This window comes from Rana temporaria, chromosome 2 (assembly GCF_905171775.1).
Source record: "Rana temporaria chromosome 2, aRanTem1.1, whole genome shotgun sequence".
In the NCBI taxonomy this organism is placed as follows: Eukaryota; Metazoa; Chordata; class Amphibia; order Anura; family Ranidae; genus Rana; species Rana temporaria.
Window position 1 is genome coordinate 283,780,909 of NC_053490.1, and position 20,409 is coordinate 283,801,317.

The 20,409-nt window shown below is 42.0% G+C and overlaps 1 protein-coding gene across 1 annotated transcript in view; it reads left to right on the forward strand.

Moving 5' to 3' along the window:
- LOC120926866 (blood group Rh(D) polypeptide-like) overlaps positions 1–20,409 on the forward strand; it is a 65,449-nt gene that overhangs the window by 16,936 nt on the left and 28,104 nt on the right. The window contains exons 3-5 of the mRNA XM_040337136.1: positions 4,185–4,335; positions 12,723–12,876; positions 14,707–14,873. Of these exons, the coding sequence (XP_040193070.1) occupies positions 4,185–4,335; positions 12,723–12,876; positions 14,707–14,873 (472 nt within the window). The remainder of the gene's footprint in view (positions 1–4,184; positions 4,336–12,722; positions 12,877–14,706; positions 14,874–20,409) is intronic.

Genomic DNA, 20,409 nt, shown 5'->3' on the forward strand with positions numbered 1-20,409 from the left:
CGCCCCTGGCCTAGGCTTATTGGCACCTTATAAATTGAAGCTCTTCGAAGTAAGGCAGAAACTGTTCAGTTGTATGTTCAGTATGTTTAAAGGGTTTGTAAAGGAAATTTTTCTTTTTATCTTAATAGCTTCCTTTACCTTAATGCAGTGCTGTTCTATGTCTTCATTGTTCGTTTTTGCTCTCAAGTTGCTGTAATTCTTCTCTGATCTCCACACTTCCTTGTCTGTTTCCTGATGACCACAGTACTGGGAGCTTTCTCTCTGTGGTCACTAATCAAGGAGGTGTGATTACTGTGTGTCTAGTTTCTAGTTTCGTTTTCCAAAGCATCACTGCTCTATGGCTCTGTATGCTCTGTTAGGCAGAGAGGCAGGAAACAACATGCAAAAACGAAACTAGAAACTACAGGCACATTATATGATTGATTTTTATCTATTTTTAATACTTTTTAAAAGGAATCAGTTAACTATTATGTCTCTATACCCTGTAAACAGTCATTTCAGCAAAAAAAAAAAAAAATGTTATTTACAACCCCTTTAAAGCAGTGGTCTCAAAGTACCGGCCCGCGGGCCATTTGCAGCCCGCGGACCAGTTCTAAATGGCCCGCAGGCAGGGTGGAAGTGAGGGGAGCAAAAAAAAAAAAAAAATGTTTTTTTTTTTTGAGCTGGCGCCATCTGGTGGTGAGCCGTTGGTATTACAAGTTAAATGCTTGCAAATGCGTGCGGACCGAACCCCTGTTTTTAACGCATACTGTAGACAGGTTAATTGGTTTTCTGCAAGCTGGTCGGTAAGTAGGCTTGGTTTTTCCCTGGGCATTCCCCACGTTTTTGTTGTTTTTTGTATTACAAGTTAAGCATTACAAGTTAAACAGCAATTCTAATGTCATTTTACACTATTTTCACTGCCATATTCTTCCCTCTAATTAGAACCCCCAAACATTATATATTTTTTTTATCCTAACACCCTAGAGAATAAAATAGCGATCGTTGCAATACTTTCTGTTACGCCGTATTTGCGCAGCGGTCTTACAAGCGCACTTTTTTGGGAAAAAATTACACTTTTTTTAATTAAAAAATAAGACAACAGTAAAGTTATCCCCATTTTTTTTTAATATTATGAAAGATAATGTTACGCCGAGTAAATTCATACCCAACATGTCACGCTTCAAAATTGTGTCCGCTTGTGGAATGCCGACAAACTTTTTTACCCTTTAAAATCTTCATAGGCGACGTTTAAAAAAATCTACAGGTTGCATGTTTTAAGTTACAGAGGAGCTAGAATTATTGCTCTCACTCTACCAATCGCGGCGATACCTCACATGTGTGGTTTGAACACCGTTTACATATGCGGGCGCTGCTCACGTATGTGTTCACTTCTGCGCGCAAGCTCGTCGGGACGGGGTGCGTTTTCTGGCTCCTAACTTTTTTAGCTGGCTCCTAGATTCCAAGCAAATTTGTCAAACCCTGACTTACACCAGTGCTGGTGGTAATAATGCGCTCGCTGACACCAGTGCTGGGGGTTAATAATGTGTTCGCTGACACCAGTACTGTTGTTTTTGAAGTTTGAAAGTTTGCATGCGGCCCCCCATGGCATATGAAAACTTGTCTTGTGGCCCTCAGGTAATTTGAGTTTGAGACCCCTGCTTTAAAGCATTGTATATTTGTTGGTGCTATATAAATCCCTGAAAAAAAAAATACTGTATCTAAAAATCCAAAAGGTTTTGGCTAAATATACACTTTCATCGGTTGTGGACATTGGACGCATGAGGTAGCTTGGGCTGGTCTTGACCGTTATACAGGCATGCCCCAGTCTTTGCTGCAGTACCACAGACCGCAGCAGCAGTATAAATGAAGTCCACAATGTTTCTTGGCTTCATTGATTAAGACATTGTAGGACATTGTAGCAATAATATTTTTAAAAAGCATTTAGAGTAGTTGTATATGCAGATCAAAGGCATGTTATTTGATCTGCACATAATATCATTAAAAGAAATCAAACAATTTTTTATAAAATTTGTTTCTATGAATACGGTTTCTTAAACCTAATCAGCCCTAATTAACTTCAAACTCTCCTTTTTCCATTAGCTTCTATTTTTTGCTGATATTTTCTTTTATTTCTTTATTTTTTATTTTTTTCCTTGGTTTTGTTAGCTTTTATTGCATTGTAGATGTAAACCAACTCACTCCAAATCTCAAAGAATCTTTAGCATGTTAATGTAATTTCAAAATGTATTCAGTCTTTTTAAATCTGTAGCTTTTATGACTTTAACCACTTGCTTACTGGGCACATATACCCCCTTCCTGCCCAGGCAAAATGTCAGCTTTCGGCACTGTCACTCCTTTAATGAAAATTGCGCAGTCGTGTGATGTGGCTCCCAAACAAAGTTGACGTCCTTTTTTCCCCACAAATAGAGCTTTATTTTGGTGGTATTTGATCAATAAATAAAAAAAGAGTGACAATTTTGAAAAAAACACAATATTTTTTACTTTTTGCTATAATAAATATCCCATTTTTTTAAAACAATTTTTTTTCTCAGTTTAGGCCGATATGTATTTTTCTACATATTTTTGGTAAAACAAATCGCAATAAGCGTATAGTGTTTGGTTTGCGCAAAAGTTAAAGCGGCTACAAAATAGTAGATAGAATTCTGACATTTTTTTTATTATTTTTTTTTTTTTTACTAGTAATGGCGGTTATCTGCGTTTTTTGTCAGGACTGCGATATTATGGCGGACACATCGGACACTTTTGACACCATTTTTGGGACCATTCACATTTATACAGCGAACAGTGCAATAAATATGCATTGATTACTGTATAAATGTGACTGGCAGGGAAGGGTTTAACACTAGGGGGCGAGGAAGGGGTTAAATGTCTTCCCTGGGAGTTATTCTTACTGTGGGGGGAGGGGACTGAGTGGGGGAGGTGGCCGATCGGTGTCCCTATGTCGGTCTCCTCTGCCTGACAGGATGTGGATCTCTGTGTTTACACACAGAGATCCACGTCCTTAGCTGTGTAACGGGCGATCTCGGTTACCTGGTGGACAGCGTGGCCGTCAGGCACGCGCATCTCAATTACGCGCCGGGCAATGCGCGTGCGCCGGCGGGGCGCTCGCGCACCCCCGTGGCTGGAGGAGCCAAGGCCGGAAAAAGACAGCCTCCTGGACCTGTAGATCCACCTTGTGGCCGTCTTTGTACAATGGCCTGGGTCTAAAGAAGTTAATGCCTGGTGATCCTGCCATGAAGTTTCTTATTCAGGCTCTTCCTGTTCTGGGATGAAAACTGCCAAGCTGGCATTGTCAGTCTGCCACATGTGCTTTTGGCGGAGGCTATGGGGTTGATTTACTAAAGACGAAAGCTTAGTAAATGAAGAGAAGCTCTGCTGACTTTCATAATCCAATCATATGCAAGCAAAAATTCAGTTTTTTTTCCTTGCATGTGATTGGGTATTCTTTGCAAAGTGAAGCTTTACAGCATTTACAAACTCTAGACCAAATGCAGAATGCAACTGAACTTGCAATGTGCACAGTCTATTTGCTTTTTAGTAAATCAACCCCTATAAGTGGTTGTGCTGATGTTTATTTACCAGGCACGTTCTATCATTGTCACCATCTGGAAGCCCATTCCTGCTTAAAGTGGTTGTAAACCCTTACAGACCACTTTTTGCTACAGGTAAGCTTATAATAAGGCTTACCTGTAGCTACCCAGAATATCTCCTAAACCTACATGGTTTAGGAGATATCCCCTGTATTTGCTGATGTCATCGGCACATGCGCACTAAAGCAATGGCATGTAGGTGCCGTTGCTTCAGTGAGTGTAACGTCATCGTGGCTCTGGCCAATCACAGTGCCGGAGCGCGATACCTGGAACTAACCCCCACAGCGCACGATACCCAGAAGTCACTCCGGGAGAGATGTTACCGGCCGGGGGGGGGGGGGGGCGAGGCCCGCTGCGGGGACTTCGCTGTAAGGTAAGTACTTCATAATGAGCTAGTATGCTAAGCCTTTGTCTTGCAGGGTTTTATTTTATTTTAATTTTTTTAATAGGGTTTACAACCACTTTAAAATACTAATAGAGATCTGTAAATAGAACTTATAGAAATGTCTTTGTTCCCAAAGGTTATTATAATATATACATTTTTTTTGCCCTGTATGTAATTTGTTTACTGACCGTGGTGTTTTTTTTCAGCTTATCAACAGGACTAATGAGCATCTTTCCAGTCCTGATCTCATCTGGGGTTATCCTAGGAAAAGTAAATCCCATGCAGCTGACTATCATGACTGTCATTGAATTACCCATATTTGCTGCAAACAGATACATTATGACAAACTATCTTTTGGTAAGTAACAAAAGATGACCAAATACAAGCACAAATCTTTTCCAACGGACTTACACAAAAAATTTTCAAATGCATACAGTACATTCACTATTTATTTGCAGACAAAGAAAAATAAAAAATAAAGCTGAACTACAGGTATCACCAAAACACAAAGATTATATACCCTATATTATCAGAAGTATTGGGACACCTGCCTTTACATGCACATGTACTTATTTGGCATCCCAGTCTTAGTCCATAGGGTTCAATACTGAGTTGGCCCACCCTTTGCAGCTATAACAGCTTTAACTCTTCTGGGAAAGCTGTCCACAAGGTTTAGGAGTGTGTCTATGGGAATGTTTGACCATTCTTCCAGAAGCGCATTTGTGAGGTCAGGCACTGATGTTGGATGAGAAGGCCTGGCTCGCAGTCTCTGCTCCAATTCATCCCAAAGGTGTTCTTTCGGGTTGAGGTTAGGACTCTGTGCAGGCCAGTCAAGTTCCTCCACCCCAAACTCACTCATCCATGTCTTTATGAACCTTGTTTTATGCACTGGTGCTCAGTTGGAAGGAAGTGGCAATCCCCAAACTGTTCCCACAAAGTTCTCTTCACTGAAAAACAACCCCACACCATAATCCCCCCTCCATCAAATGATTTGGACTAGAGCACAAAGCAAGGTCCATAAAGACATGGATGACCGAGTTTGGGGTGGAGGAACTTGACTGGCCTGCACAGAGTCCTGATCTCAACCCGATAGACCTTTGGGATAAATTGTAGCAGAGACTGTAAGCCAGGCCTTCTCGTCACATCAATGTCTGACTTCACAAATGTGCTCCTGGAATAATCATGTGACCGCCTGCCGTTCCCTCTCTCGATCTGACAGGCAGCTACAGCGGGAGGGGCTGAGAATCCCCCACTTACATCAGTTGGGAGGAGAGGAGGAGAGCGGCAGGTGGTCATGTGAGCGCCAAGCAGCACTCTGAAATAAGATATAGAACAGCATTTTTTTTTTATTAAAGCACACACACTGGGCACATAACATTATCGAACACTGGAGAGTGCCTAAAAATTACAAAGTGGATTCACAACCACTTGAATTTTTTTTTTTTTTTATATTTGATGGAAGTTCTGCTTTAAGCAAATGTAGCCGTTGTTTTATTGTGAATTGTAATTACAGTTTACATGTCAATGCAAGCAATTTGTTTGGAAGGGAGTGTAACTATATTGAAAACATGTGAACAGAGGGGTATCAACCTGCATATAGTAGCAAAGAGGATGTTGGGACTTTAGATATATCCCTATGTGCACAATAACATAGAAACAGATACGAATAACATACAATATGTCTAAAAGAATGTTGGGGGTAATCCACAAAGAAGCGGCGCAATGTAATTTTTCCTATTTAAGTTACACCGCTGCAAAATTTCTACCTAAGTGCCCGATCCACAAAGCACTTACCTAGAAATTTTGAGCGGTGTAACTTAAATCCGGCCGGCGCAAGGCGTTCCTCTTCTCCAGGGGGTGATTCCCATTTAAATGAGGCACGCTCCCGCGCCGGCCGTACTGCGCATGCTCGTGACGTCATTTTCCCGACGTGCATAGCGCGAAATTACGTTACGTCATGCTTTGTGGATCGCGACGGGACAATAAAGTTGCGTCGGGTAAAAAAAAAGATATGGCGCCAAAAAAAAATATTTTAATAAAAAAAAAATCACGTCGCTAGCAAGAAAGGTCTGTTTTTACAAGGTGTAAACAGTTTACACCTTGTAAAAGCAGCCCTAATTTTGCGTTTGCAAAATAAAACTTACGGAGAAAAAACGAAGCTGAAAAGCCGTAAGTCCTAATTTGCATACCCGAGGCGGCATTTCGACGCAAAATGCCCCCAGCGGCGGATGCGGTACTGCATCCTAAGATCCGGCAGTGTAATTCAATTACACATGCCGGATCTTCGTCCTAACTATGGAAAACTGATTCTGTGGATCAGTTCCATAGTTAGGACCAGGGATACGATGGAGTAACAGCAGTTACTCCGTCGTATCTCTTTTGAGGATTTGGCCCGTTGTCTTTATTTTACACAATATAAAAAGCATATGTTGCTATAAATATAATACATTACAAATAAATCTGTGCATAAGGTCTGCTAGAAGGGTCAATGCATTTTGAGTAGTTAGGCACAATGAGATTAATAAATCAGACAATTTAAAAACAGATCTATAACAAAAACAAAGAAAATCATACATCAAATACAAACATATTATTAGAGGGTTGGTACAGGTCACATTATAGCATGTTATCCACAAATTATTTCAATTCCACATGAAAAAATCATTTATGTCTGTAATATTACATATCAAGTCATCCCTTTGGGAAGAAACAAGCACACTTACTCAAAATGGATGTAGTATAATATACTAGATGTCCATGGAAGGAAAAGGGTCAATGATCTTATTGACCCTTTTCCTTCCATGGATACCTAGTATATTATACTACATCCATTGATAGCAACATATGCCTTTTTTATTTTGTGTAAAATAAAGACAAAATTATTTTAGACATATTGTATGGTATTAGTAGGGGTGCAACGGATCTTCATTGATCCGTGATCCGAACGGGTCCGAACATGATCCGAACTGGAGTGGCGGCTATCTTGGTACACCCGGCGGCAGCCTAGGTGAGCTTCCTAGAGCGGCGCTGACTGGGGAGATGTGGACATTACAGTGGGAAAGATGGGGGGAGATGTAGACATTACAGTGGGGGAGATGGGGAAGTTGTGGACATTACAGTGGGGGAGATGGGGGGAGATGTGGACATTACAGTGGGAAAGATGGGGGGAGATGTAGACATTACAGTGGGGGAGATGGGGAAGATGTGGACATTACAGTGGGGGAGATGTGGACATTACAGTGGGAAAGATGGGGGGAGATGTAGACATTACAGTGGGGGAGATGGGGAAGATGTGGACATTACAGTGGGGGAGATGGGGGGAGATGTGGACATTGCAGTGGGGGAGGTGGGGGGAGATGTGGACAGTGCAGTGGAGGAGATGTGGGGAGATGTGGACATTACAGTGGGGGAGATGTGGACATTACAGTGGGGGAGATGGGGGGAGATGTGGACATTGCAGTGGGGGAGGTGGAGGGGGGTGTGGACATTGCAGTAGGGGAGATGTGGGGAGATGTGGACATTACAGTGGGGGAGATGTGGACATTACAGTGGGGGAGATGTGGACATTACAGTGGGGGAGATGTGGGGAGATGTGAAAATTACAGTGGGGGAGATTTGGACATTACAGTGGGGGGGATGAGGGGAGATGTGGACATTACAGTGGGGGAGATGTGGACATTACAGTGGGGGAGATGGGGGAGAAATGTGGACATTGCAGTGGGGGAAATGGGGGGAGATGTGGACATTGCAGTGGGGGAGATGTGGCTATTACAGTGGGGGAGATGTGGGGAGATGTGGACATTACAGTGGGGGAGATGTGGACATTACAGTGGGGGAGATGTGGACATTACAGTGGGGGAGATGAGGGGGATGTGGACATTACAGTGGGGGAGATGTGGACATTGCAGTGGGGGAGATGTGGACATTACAGTGGGGGGATATGTGTGGACATTACAGTGGGGGTGATGTGGACATTACAGTGGGGGAGATGAGGGGAGATGTGGACATTACAGTGAGGGAGATGTGGACATTGCAGTGGGGGAGATGTGGACATTGCAGTGGGGGAGATGTGGACATTACAGTGGGGGAGATGTGGACATTACAGTGTGGGAGATGTGGGCATTTCAGTGGGGGAGATGAGGGGAGATGTGGACATTACAGTGGGGGAGATGTAGACATTACAGTGGGGGAGATGATCTGGACATTACAGTGGGGAAGATGTGGACATTATAGTGGGGGAAATGTGGACATTACAGTGAGGGGAGATGTGGATATTACAGTGGGGGCTATATATGGTGGTGATCCGAAAAATGATCCGATCCGTGGCTCTGATCTGAGGAACGATCCGAACCGTGAGTTTTTTGATCCGTTGCACCCCCAGTTATTAGTATCTGTTTCTATGTTATTGTGCACACGGGGGTATATCTAAAGTCCCAACATCCATTCTCCCTCTTTGCTAATTTACATTTATGGTCTATCCACATACTGTGATTTTCTGGTATTTTTTCAGCTTTTTCACATTTATCAGAATGCATTTGTAATATTTAATTACGCGTACATACACACATACATACATAATTCATTATAAGTAATTATTGTATCAGCTGAAAATTGCTGAAAATCATTAAAGTAATCAAAGTAATTAAGATGAAATAATCCCGAGTCTTGAAAAATACAGCCATACCAAGCATGTGGTAATCACTGGCATTCTCTTGATCTGATTATGTTTGCTGTAAAGATAAATTCTAATAACCATTTCTCTGCCAGAGTCTATTTTTCGCACATTTAAATGTAAATTTTTGCCCTGAAGAATACTAAAACCCAACAGAACTTAACATATTTTCTGAAAGCATGCGGAATATAAAAAATGAAAGTAATTGCAATGTTGCATGACGTTTGCACAATTGTTTATTAAATCTATAATACTTTTCTAGTAAAACAAGTCATTTTATTGCACACAAACACAATACAACAATATACAATATGATAACATATAATGTGGTTGTATTAAGTAAATTTATACCAAATACATCAAACCTAAAAATTGTGTGCCTATGAAACAGCAAAAACTACAGTATCCAACATTGTTTATAGGCGATGCTTTAAAAAACTTTACAGCTCAGGAATTTAGAGCTAATCGTGATATCACTCTTGCCCTTTGCTGAGGCTGATTAAGCATAGACTGTGCTCAGTCAGCTTCTTCCCTCAGAGCTTCCATGTTTCGGGTCCAAGTTCAGGAGCTCAGCTTTGCAGCAGCTGGAATCACTTCCACTGGAAATGCACCAATGGGGAGAGAAAATGTAAATAAACTCCCAGCTGATACAGCAGCCAGGGGTATGTTTACATGCCAGCACTATGAGCTGGTTCACACTAGCCGCTGCATTGCAACTCAGCGGCTGGTGTGCGGTGTGATGCAGTGGCCTAATGCCTCTGTAATATACACAGTGGATCATGTCACCTTAAAGGGGTTGTAAACCCTCAAGGTATTTCCCCCTAATGCATTCAATAAATTAAGGTGAAAAACCTCCTTTGCTGCCCCTCAGAGCCCCCCTTTTACTTGAACTCGATCTTTCCAGCGGCAGGGACGAGCACACCAACTCCAGTCGATGTCTCAGGTCCTGATTGGATAAATTGATAGCAGCGCAGCCATTGGCTCCCGCTGCTGTCAGTCAAATCCAATGACGCGGGAGTCGGGGCCGAGTCCTACTGTCAATAGATGCAACAGCATGGCAAGGGAGAGCACCCGCACGAGTGCCCCAAGGGAAAGCGTCTCTCCAACAGGGCACTCAAGAACAGGAGGAGCCAGGAGCACCGCTAAGAGACCCCAGAAAAGGAGGATCGGGGGCACTCTGTCCAAAACCGTCTGCACAAAGCAGGTAAGTATGATTTTTTTTTTTAAACCAAACCTTTAGTTACCATTTAAGATATGTAGGGCTCAATTCACTAAACGATATTCACTACTTTAGAATTTTAGAGCTTTAACCACTTGACCTCTGGAAAAATTACCTCCCTTCATGACCAGGCCATTTTTTGAGATACAGCACTGCGTTACTTTACAGCGGAGGTTCACCCTAATTTACATGTATATCTGACCAGCTTCCTTATATTGGTAACAAGTACAGTCCGGAATTTTTATATTTTTTATCCTTTACGTACCTTGTAATCCACGTTTTCAATGTACTTCTCCCTGCGGGAGAAGGCGTTTCTATGCCTAGGGGGATTGTCATCTGGGAGGTCGGCCAGATGATTGACGGCTGTCCCCCTCGGCGGTTAAGGCCCCGCCCCCCGTATTGCGTAGGCGCGCACGAGTTACGGGGTTTCCGAAAGAAGCCGAACATGCAGAGATGTGAGTCGCCTCTATACGGCGCCTGCGCTCTGCATGTTCGGCTTTTTCCGGAAACGCCGTGACTCGTGCGCGCCTACGAAATACTTATCTTCTTATGCCACGTACAGACAGACGTTTTTTGGTGATGAAATAAAACGACGTTTTATATCATGAAACAAAACAACGTTTTTCAAACTTCATTTTAAAAAACGACGTTGCCTACACACCATCGTTTTTTTAAAAGCTTGCGTCATAACTTGCTTCTGAGCATGCGCAGGTTTAAAAACGTCGTTTTAAACGTCGTTTTACCCACATACTATAATTTTAAATGACACAAAAAACAACATTTTGAAAAACGACGTAAAAAATTTAAGCATGTTCGAATTTTTTTTTTTTGTCGTTTTTCAGAAGACATAAAACAACGTTTTCCCCACACACGGTCATTTTAAATGACGTTTTTAAAAATGTCGTTTTTTTTAATCACAAAAAACAACCGTGTGTACGCGGCATTACAACTATAAGGGAGTTGGTCAGATATAAATATATTAGAGTGAACCTCCGCTTTAACTGACAATCGCGCAGTCATGCAACGCTGTACCCAAATAAAAAATTATGGATTTTTTTCCCCACAAATACAGCTTTTTTTTTGCGGTATTTGTTTACCACTTTGGTTTTTATTTTTGCGCTATAAACAAAAAGAGACAGACAATTAAAAAATATATATATTTCTTTTATAGTAGTTTAGTCCAATCAGAGGTAAAACACCCAGATAAGTAGGCACCACATCCCATACAAAAAATATATATATATATCTTTTACTTTCAGCTATAAAACATAACCAATAAAAAAAAAAAAAAATTGAATTTCTTCATAAATTTAGGCTAATATGCATTTTGCTACATATTTTTGGTAAAAAATAGCAATCAGTGTATACGTGAACATTATAGGGTCTACAGACTATGGGCTATTTTTATGGAATTTTAATATTTTTTTTATACTAGCAATGGCAGTGATCGGCAACTTATAGCGGGACTGCATTATTGCAGCGGACAGTCGAGCATTTGACTGACACGTTTTTCACTTTGTGGGAACCAGTGACACTAATACAGTGATCAGTGCTAAAAATATGCACTGTCAATGTACTAACGACACTGGCTGGGAAGGGGCGCTCAAACCGTTAAATGTGTGCCTAGTCAGTGTTTTTGTGTACACTTTCACTAAGGAAAGAGATCGATTCTAGTCTCTGCCTTGCAGCGACACAGGATCGTCCCTTCCCCCCTGTCAGAACGAACTGAGATAAGCCTTGTTTACGGTTCACTGTGTCTTACCAGGGGACACATGCCAGAGGATATCAATCCCTACAGTTCAGCTTCTACTGTAAATTATCACAGCAGAAGTGGCCTGCCTGCAGTGTGAGTGCGCCTCCTACAGGTGGAAGTGCAGAATCACGCATATATATGTGATTCTGTGCACAGTTGCCGCCCTTCAGTAAAAGTGCTATAGGGTGGTCAGAAAGTGGTTTAAGTACCATATGGGGTTTTTCAGAAAAAATCTGCAATTAATCAGAAAACTGTAAAATGTGCGGTATTTATCTCATGTGAGTGAGTGAGTGAGTGAGTAACTTGTATAGCGCAGCAAATGCGAACTTAATCGCCTCAAGGCGAATGTAAACATTCAGTATTTTAACGCATGGCTGCAGCGTGAAGTGAAAAATTTAGCAGTGGTATTCCCATGTGACAGACAAGTCTTGTTTGGTATCTAGAAGTATTATCCTGTTCGAAAATTCTCTTTGAAAATAATAGATGAATATAGTGAGTCTTCTCTAAAAATAATAAGCGAATGCTGTAAAATACAGATAGACAAATGCCCAGCAAATATTGACTAAGTGAATCACACAGTTAATCCTTTATAAATAGACCCATATGCATCTACTAGATTTAGAGAGAATGATACATAAAAGAAAACTACAAAACTGGATTAACAAAAAATGCTTCCCTGACTGTTAAGGAAATGTTGGGGGGCCTACATTTTGTTTTTTTCCTCATTGTTTAGTTGATGTGCATACCGAGGTGGCTCTAGGCTTTGTGAGGCCTTAAGAAAAACTTAGACACGGGGCCCCCACCATGCCCATAATGGGTAAAAAAATTCAAGCAAATAAAAATGGCTGCAGAAAGTTGCACGGATCTATCACACAGTGATAGAGCTGAGGTAAATTAGGCGGCCGCGAGGCCCCTGTGAGTGCGAGGCCTTAGACGACCGCCTAATTTGCCTAATTAAAGACCCGCCTCTATGTGCATAGGTAGAATAATAATCAGAGAAGAGTCTGTACTTTCCTAAACAAATAATAACATCCCACTGTGACTGCAACTTGTGTTTGTGAATACTAACGTATCTAAAGCCATATTCTGTTAAATTGCAGATGAACAATCATATCAGCATGATGTATGCTCATATTTTTGGAGCATACTTTGGATTGGCAGTGTCATGGTCACTGGTTCCACCATTACTTGGCAATGAGGCTAGTGAGCAATATGAAAAAACTGAAACTACCTCAGAACTGTTTTCCATGCTTGGTAAGTACATGCTGTATGTGTAGTCCGTGTGTATGTTTGTTGTATGCATGTATGTCTATGCAGTGTGCATGTATGTTGCATGTACAGTATGTGTATGTATGTTGTGTTCTGTTGGTCCAAATGCAGCTTTATGCATTGACATACCTCATTAGAACAAGTCTGTCTTGACAGTATGGGCACATGTTGACATGACACCATCCACAGGCAGCTTAAATTGATTGTAAAGTCTTGTTTAAAAAAAATAAAATAACAAACATGTTATACTTACCTGCTTTGTGCAGTGGATTTGCACAGGGCCACCTCGATCCTCCTCTTCTCGGGTCCCTCTTCGCTGCTCCTGGCCCCTCCCTCCTGTTGAGTTTCCTCTAAAGCAACAGGGGCACCCTTGCAGAGCTGCAGCTACCTGTGTCTATTCAGACACGGAGCTTCCGTTCGCCCCCGCCCCCTCTCTCCCCTAAGTGGCTAACTGACTGATTGACAACCGCAGGAGCCAACAGCACCGCTGCTGTGTCTCAGCCAATCAGGAGAGAGAGTCCCAGATGGCCGAGGGACTCATGGATATCGATGGACAGAGATGGGGCTCATGTAAGCATTAGGGGGTGCTAGGGAGGCTACTACACGCAGAAGGCTTTTTATCTTAATAAAAAGAATGCATTACGATAAAAAACCTTCTGCCTTTACAACTCCTTTAACTCTTCAATAAGGCCTTGTACACACGACCGAGAAACTCGACGGGCGAAACACATTGTTTTCCTCGTCGAGTTCCTTGTTAGGCTTGTCGAGGAACTTGACGAGCTTGCTTTGCGTACACACAGTCAAGCCAAAATCTCCTCGTTCTAAAACGCGGTGACATACAACACATACAACGGCAGGGGAAGTTCGATTCCACTGGCAAAACTCTTGGGGCTGCTTTTGCTAATTTTATGTGTTTGCGTGTTAAATAAAAGTTTGGTAAGAGACGATTTGCACTTTTCAGTCTGTTACAGCTTTAAAAATGTGTTATCTCCATTACAAATGCTACTTTTACTCCCGTCTCATACTTTATTCTGAGCAAGCGCGGGTTTCTTAGCATACAGACGTCCGAGTTTCTCGTCGAAAACCAGCCCGACCAGAAACTCGATGAGCCAAATCAGACTCCCGTCGAGGAAATAGAGAACTTGCTCTCTTTTTGTACACACGACCGGTTTCCTCGGCAAAAAAATATCTCCCAGCAAGGTTCTTGCTGGTTTTTGCCAAGAAACTCGGTCGTGTGTACGAGGCCTAATGCCGCGTACACACCATCACTTTATGTGATGAAAAAAAAACGTAATTTTCTGTGAAGTAAAAAACTATGTTTTTGAAACTTTAATTTTCAAAAACGACGTTGCCTACACACCATCGTTTTTTCACAATGCTCTAGCAAAGTGAGGTTTACGTTCACCACGTTTTTCCATTGAAGCTCGCTTCATAACTAGCTTCTGGGCATGCGCGGGTGTAAAAACGTTGTTTTAAACGTCGTTTTTTGCTACTCACGGTCAATTTATGTGAAGTAAAAAACGACGTTTTGAAAAACGACACATAAAATTGAAGCATGCTTAAAATTTTTTTGGCGTTTTTCACAAGACATAAAACGACATTTTCCCCCACACACGGTCATTTAAAGTGACGTTTTTAAAAACGTTGTTTTTTTTCATCACATAAAGTGATGGTGTGTACGCGGCATAAGACATATGTTGAATCCAAAACAATTTTACTTCACTTAATTGCAGAACATTCTACTTGGGAAGTAGGATTAAACTATTCTTGTGATTTGTTACTGTTGGAGTAATATATTTTATATTTTACCTCTAGGAGCTCTGTTTATGTGGATTTTTTGGCCTTCATATAATTCTCTGTTGCTGAAAGATCTAAAGCAGATTCAAAATGCTGTTTTTAACACTTATTTTACACTGGCTGCCAGCACTGTTGTGGTATTTGCTGCATCTGCACTCTTCAACAAAAAGGGGAAATTTAAAATGGTAAGTGCAGATTTTTTATCCCTGGCAAGAGAGCCTAAAAACATAGAACATATTTATCAACCCAAATACATAACAGTATGAAGCTAATTTGAGCTGGTATTTTTAAAATGTCTGTTATTTAAATTTCCTATTTTTATTCAAACTACTGTATGCTTGCAGAGTGTAACATACACTCAGTAACAATCAAAACATTGAAACAAATACAGCAATGGAATTGAAATGTATGTCTCTCCTCTGTTGAATCAAATCTTCATTCTTCTTCTTCCTTTCTTTTTCTTCCTTTCTTCTTCCTTTTTCTTCTTCTTACTTTCTCCTTCCTCTTTCTTCTTCCTGTTACTTCTTCTTACTTTCTTCTTCCCTTTTCTTCCTTTCTTCTTCCTTTTTCTTTTTCGTCCTTTCTTCTTCATTTTTCTTCTTCTTCCTCTCTTCTTACTTTCTTCTTCCTTTTTCTTTTTTCTTCCTTTCTTCTTCCTTTTTCTTCTTCTTCCTCTCTTCTTACTTTCTTCTTCCTTTTTCTTCCTTTCTTCTTCCTTTTTCTTCCTTTCTTCTTCTTCCTCTCTTCTTCTTACTTTCCTCTTCCTTTTTATTTTTCTTCCTTTCTTCTTCTTTTTTCTTCTTCTTCCTTTCTTCTTCCTCTCTTCTTACTTTCTTCTTCCTATTTCTTTTTCTTCCTTTCTTCTTCATTTTTCTTCTTCTTCCTTTCTTCTTCCTCTCTTCTTCTTACTTTCTTCTTCTTTTTTCTTCCTTTCTTCTTCTTCCTTTCTTCTTCCTCTCTTCTTCTTACTTTCTTCTTCCTCTCTTCTTCTTCTTCTTACTTTCTTCTTCCTCTCTTTTTCTTACTTTCTTCTTCCTCTTTCTTCATAATTTTTCTTCTTCTTGCTTTCTTCTTCTTCCTTTCTTCCTCTTTTTCTTACTTTCTTGTTTCTCTTTCTTCTTCTTTTTCCTTCCTTCTTCCTCTTTCTTTCTCCTGCTGTTTATTTTCTTTCTGCTGTTTTTTCTTTTCTGTCATTGAGTTCTTAAAGAGGAAGTAAACGCTGATGAGTTTTACTTCCTCTTCATTTCCCTGCAAAGGTAAAGCATTATGGGCTACTATGCATCGCATAGTAGCCCATTATGTGTCACTTACCTGAAACCGAAGCCTGCGATGTCCCCGCTGGCTGAAAGCGTCCATCTTCAGCCCTCTTCATTCCGGGGTCGCAAACTCCGGTTCTGTGACTGGCAGAGTTGCATGCGCGTGGGAGCCACCATTTACGACATGACCCCATCTACAGGGAGTGCAGAATTATTAGGCAAGTTATATTTTTGAGGATTAATTTTATTTTTGAACAACAACCATGTTCTCAATGAACCCAAAAAACTCATTAATATCAATATAATGAATATTTTTGGAAGTAGTTTTTAGTTTGTTTTTAGTGTTAGCTATTTTAGGGGGATATCTGTGTGTGCAGGTGACTATTACTGTGCATAATTATTAGGCAACTTAACAAAAAAAAATATATACCCATTTCAATTATTTATTTTTACCAGTGAAACCAATATAACATCTCAACATTCACAAATATACATTTCTGACATTCAAAAACAAAACAAAAACAAATCAGTGACCAATATAGCCACCTTTCTTTGCAAGGACACTCAAAAGCCTGCCATCCATGGATTCTGTCAGTGTTTTGATCTGTTCACCATCAACATTGCGTGCAGCAGCAACCACAGCCTCCCAGACACTGTTCAGAGAGGTGTACTGTTTTCCCTCCTTGTAAATCTCACATTTGATGATGGACCACAGGTTCTCAATGGGTTTCAGATCAGATGAACAAGGAGGCCATGTCATTAGTTTTTCTTCTTTTATACCCTTTCTTGCCAGCCACGCTGTGGAGTACTTGGACGCGTGTGATGGAGCATTGTCCTGCATGAAAATCATGTTTTTCTTGAAGGATGCAGACTTCTTCCTGTACCACTGCTTGAAGAAGGTGTCTTCCAGAAACTGGCAGTAGGACTGGGAGTTGAGCTTGACTCCATCTTCAACCCGAAAAGGCCCCACAAGCTCATCTTTGATGATAGCAGCCCAAACCAGTACTCCACCTCCACCTTGCTGGCGTCTAAATAGGACTGGAGCTCTCTGCCCTTTACCAATCCAGCCACGGGCCCATCCATCTGGCCCATCAAGACTCACTCTCATTTCATCAGTCCATAAAACCTTAGAAAAATCAGTCTTGAGATATTTCTTGGCCCAGTCTTGACGTTTCAGCTTGTGTGTCTTGTTCAGTGGTGGTCGTCTTTCAGCCTTTCTTACCTTGGCCATGTCTCTGAGTATTGCACACCTTGTGCGTTTGGGCACTCCAGTGATGTTGCAGCTCTGAAATATGGCCAAACTGGTGGCAAGTGGCATCTTGGCAGCTGCACGCTTGACTTTTCTCAGTTCATGGGCAGTTATTTTGCGCCTTGGTTTTTCCACACGCTTCTTGCGACCCTGTTGACTATTTTGAATGAAACGCTTGATTGTTCGATGATCACGCTTCAGAAGCTTTGCAATTTTAAGAGTGCTGCATCCCTCTGCAAGATATCTCACTATTTTTGACTTTTCTGAGCCTGTCAAGTCCTTCTTTTGACCCATTTTGCCAAAGGAAAGGAAGTTGCCTAATAATTATGCACACCTGATATAGGGTGTTGATGTCATTAGACCACACCCCTTCTCATTACAGAGATGCACATCACCTAATATGCTTAATTGGTAGTAGGCTTTCGGGCCTATACAGCTTGGAGTAAGACAACATGCATAAAGAGGATGATGTGGTCAAAATACTCATTTGCCTAATAATTCTGCACTCCCTGTAGAAACGGCACAGCGTGCCCTTTCTAAAGTGTGCATGCGCCGAATACATCAGCGCATGCGCAGAAGAAATCTTCGTACAGGGAATTGTTATTTCCAGCACCTACAGGTAAGCCTTAATCTAGGCTTACCTGTAGGTGAAAGTGGTTGTACAGGGTGTACAACCACTTTAACTATGTAGGAGTGCAGGCTGTTCCACATCTACAGAAGGCCACAGAATGTTTATGGAGATGCAACTGACAAGTAGTGCCGTGTCTTGTCATTAGTGACTTTTGTCAATGGTGTCATCCTAATAAACATTCTGTAGCCTTATGTGGATGTTGAACAGCCTGCACCCTTCTATAGTCAAAAACTCAACATTGCTTTTGCTTGGAAAAAGTAGCAAGGCTTTGTGTTTGTTCATGATATTTAATAATTTAGGGAGAAAATGTCTGCAGCTTTGAACCCTACTTATTCATATCCTAACAGTTTTTTCTTCCTAGCTTTAATAATTAACAGATTTTTCACACTAGGTTAATTTAAACTGCAACAATACCTTAGCAAATGCTTATTTCCTGACTGACTCCATGGCAGCCTACGTGTGGGTTAATCCCGCCTCCTCTCCAATGTGATAGGACCCCATACCCATAAAAGTTAACTCACCAATAGACTCAGTGTTCCTTTTTTTTCCTCCTCCATGGATCTAAATCGTTTCTTCAAGGAATGGAAAAGGGCACACTTTAAGCGGTGCAGCTCGGATCCCAGCCATGGGCGGGTGGAGAGCTTCCCAGCACATTTGGTTGTTGCTGTGGCGTGTGCTGAAGACATCTAGGATCGGCTGGCAAGGTCCCTTTTCTCTATATTCCTCCATGGCAGCGGTTTATATTTGCCTCTGTGTTGTTTGTCTATGTTTGTATGGCGGCTGGAGCGCTTCTGCGTTCCAGCACGCCTCTGACTTCCTGATTCCCATCGCTAGTGCCCCGCGCATGCGCCGTATCCACCCTCAGAGCGAGGCTTGGTCGCGCATGCGCAGTCCGTTGGTTCCCGCGGCGGCCGCGCAGGCGCCGTGGGATCGCGATCCACTGCGCAGGCGCGTTCGTGGAGGACGCGTGACGTCACCGGCGGGTGATTTAAAATCAGCTGCTCGCCTGTATTCATTGGGTTTCCCTTCAGGCGAGCAGCTGAGTGTCTGGGTGTCTCCCCTCTGGTTGCCAGGTCAGTGAATGGTTCTTTACTTCTGGCTAACATTGATTTTACCATGCTATGCTATTTTTCTTATGTCTCTCTGCATTTATTTAATTATATTCAATTGTTTTATCTAAATGAACTATCTTTTAATTAGTTACACTTATTTATTTATTTATTTATTTGTGTTTTAAAAAAAAAAAAAAAGAGAGAAAGCAGTAATTAGCAGAGAATTTCTTCTTAAAGGGGACAGCATACTTTTATTTCTTATACTTTTTTATTCGGCACCATAGGTTCCTTGTTGGTTCCGAATTGTCATCCACTGTACGCAGGTCCAGAAAAATATGGACCAGTCACCGTCTACAGGCGGCCAGCCCTCACGCACAAGGTATGTGCTGGAAAGGGATCAGGGCTAAGGGTTGCTAGTCACAATCCATGGGTGTTGACTCACTTTTCCCTAAATGTTTTTCTAGCCCTTCTAATCCAGAGCCGAATGTCGCAGACCTTGCCAGACCGCAACACTCTTCTTCCAAGTCGAGATCCAAACATAGATCTCCTTCTACTTCTTCCCACCGGAGGAGAAGCTCACATTCCTCCTCAAGACACCGCTCCCACCGCCATGATAGTCGCTCTGATCGCAGAGCCTGCTGGGGATGTGACACTCGTGTCCCGGAGGGCAAGTCATTATGCGACCGATGCTACGCCCATGCGGTCAGGGAAAAAGAGACTGAAGGTCATTGTATCGAGTCTCTGGTGGAACGTGTGGTTCAACGAACTCTAAGAGAGAACATGCCCCACACGCAGATTCAGACCAACACTGACGGGTCTGTTTCTCCAAACTTGGAGATCCTAGAGGATCCAGGTCCTTCCCGGCCTCAAGCCTCCACTCCGGCTTTTCCTGAGGGTGACCTAGAGAGTGATGAAGAAGGCTTAGAATTTGACTTCGCGCAGGTGACGCCACTCGTCAAAGCGATTAAGGAGGCTCTCTTATGGGAGGAACAACCTGCTTCTCCAGCCAAGCAGAAAAAATATTTTAAGCGCCTGGGAAAAGAACGCCCTACGTTCCCGTTTTTGTCTGAACTGAAGGGTATCTTTGAAGAGGAATGGAGCAAGGTGGACAAGAAATCTTCCATGGCTAACAAAGCCTCAAGGCTCTATCCCTTCAAACAGGAGGAGGTCAAACATTTGGAGAATGTTCCTCTAGTAGATGCGGCAGTAACGAGACTGGCTAAACATGTCACTTTACCTATTGCTGACTCCGTCTCTTTCAAAGATGGCCTGGACAGAAGAATGGACCAGGACCTCAGAAGAATTTATGGCCTTGCGGGCACAGCGTGCAAACCGGCTCTAGCTTTAGCGGCATTATCAAAGGCCATGGAAGCCTGGACGGAAAATGTTGATTCCTTCCTCAAAGGCGTCTCTGAAGAACTAGCTAAGAACTCAGCTACGGCAGAGCTAAAACTGGCGGTCGCATTCCTGGGTGAAGCCTCCGTTGACTTAATCCGCCTGTTAGCTAGGATTATGCTTTCTTCTGTGACCGCG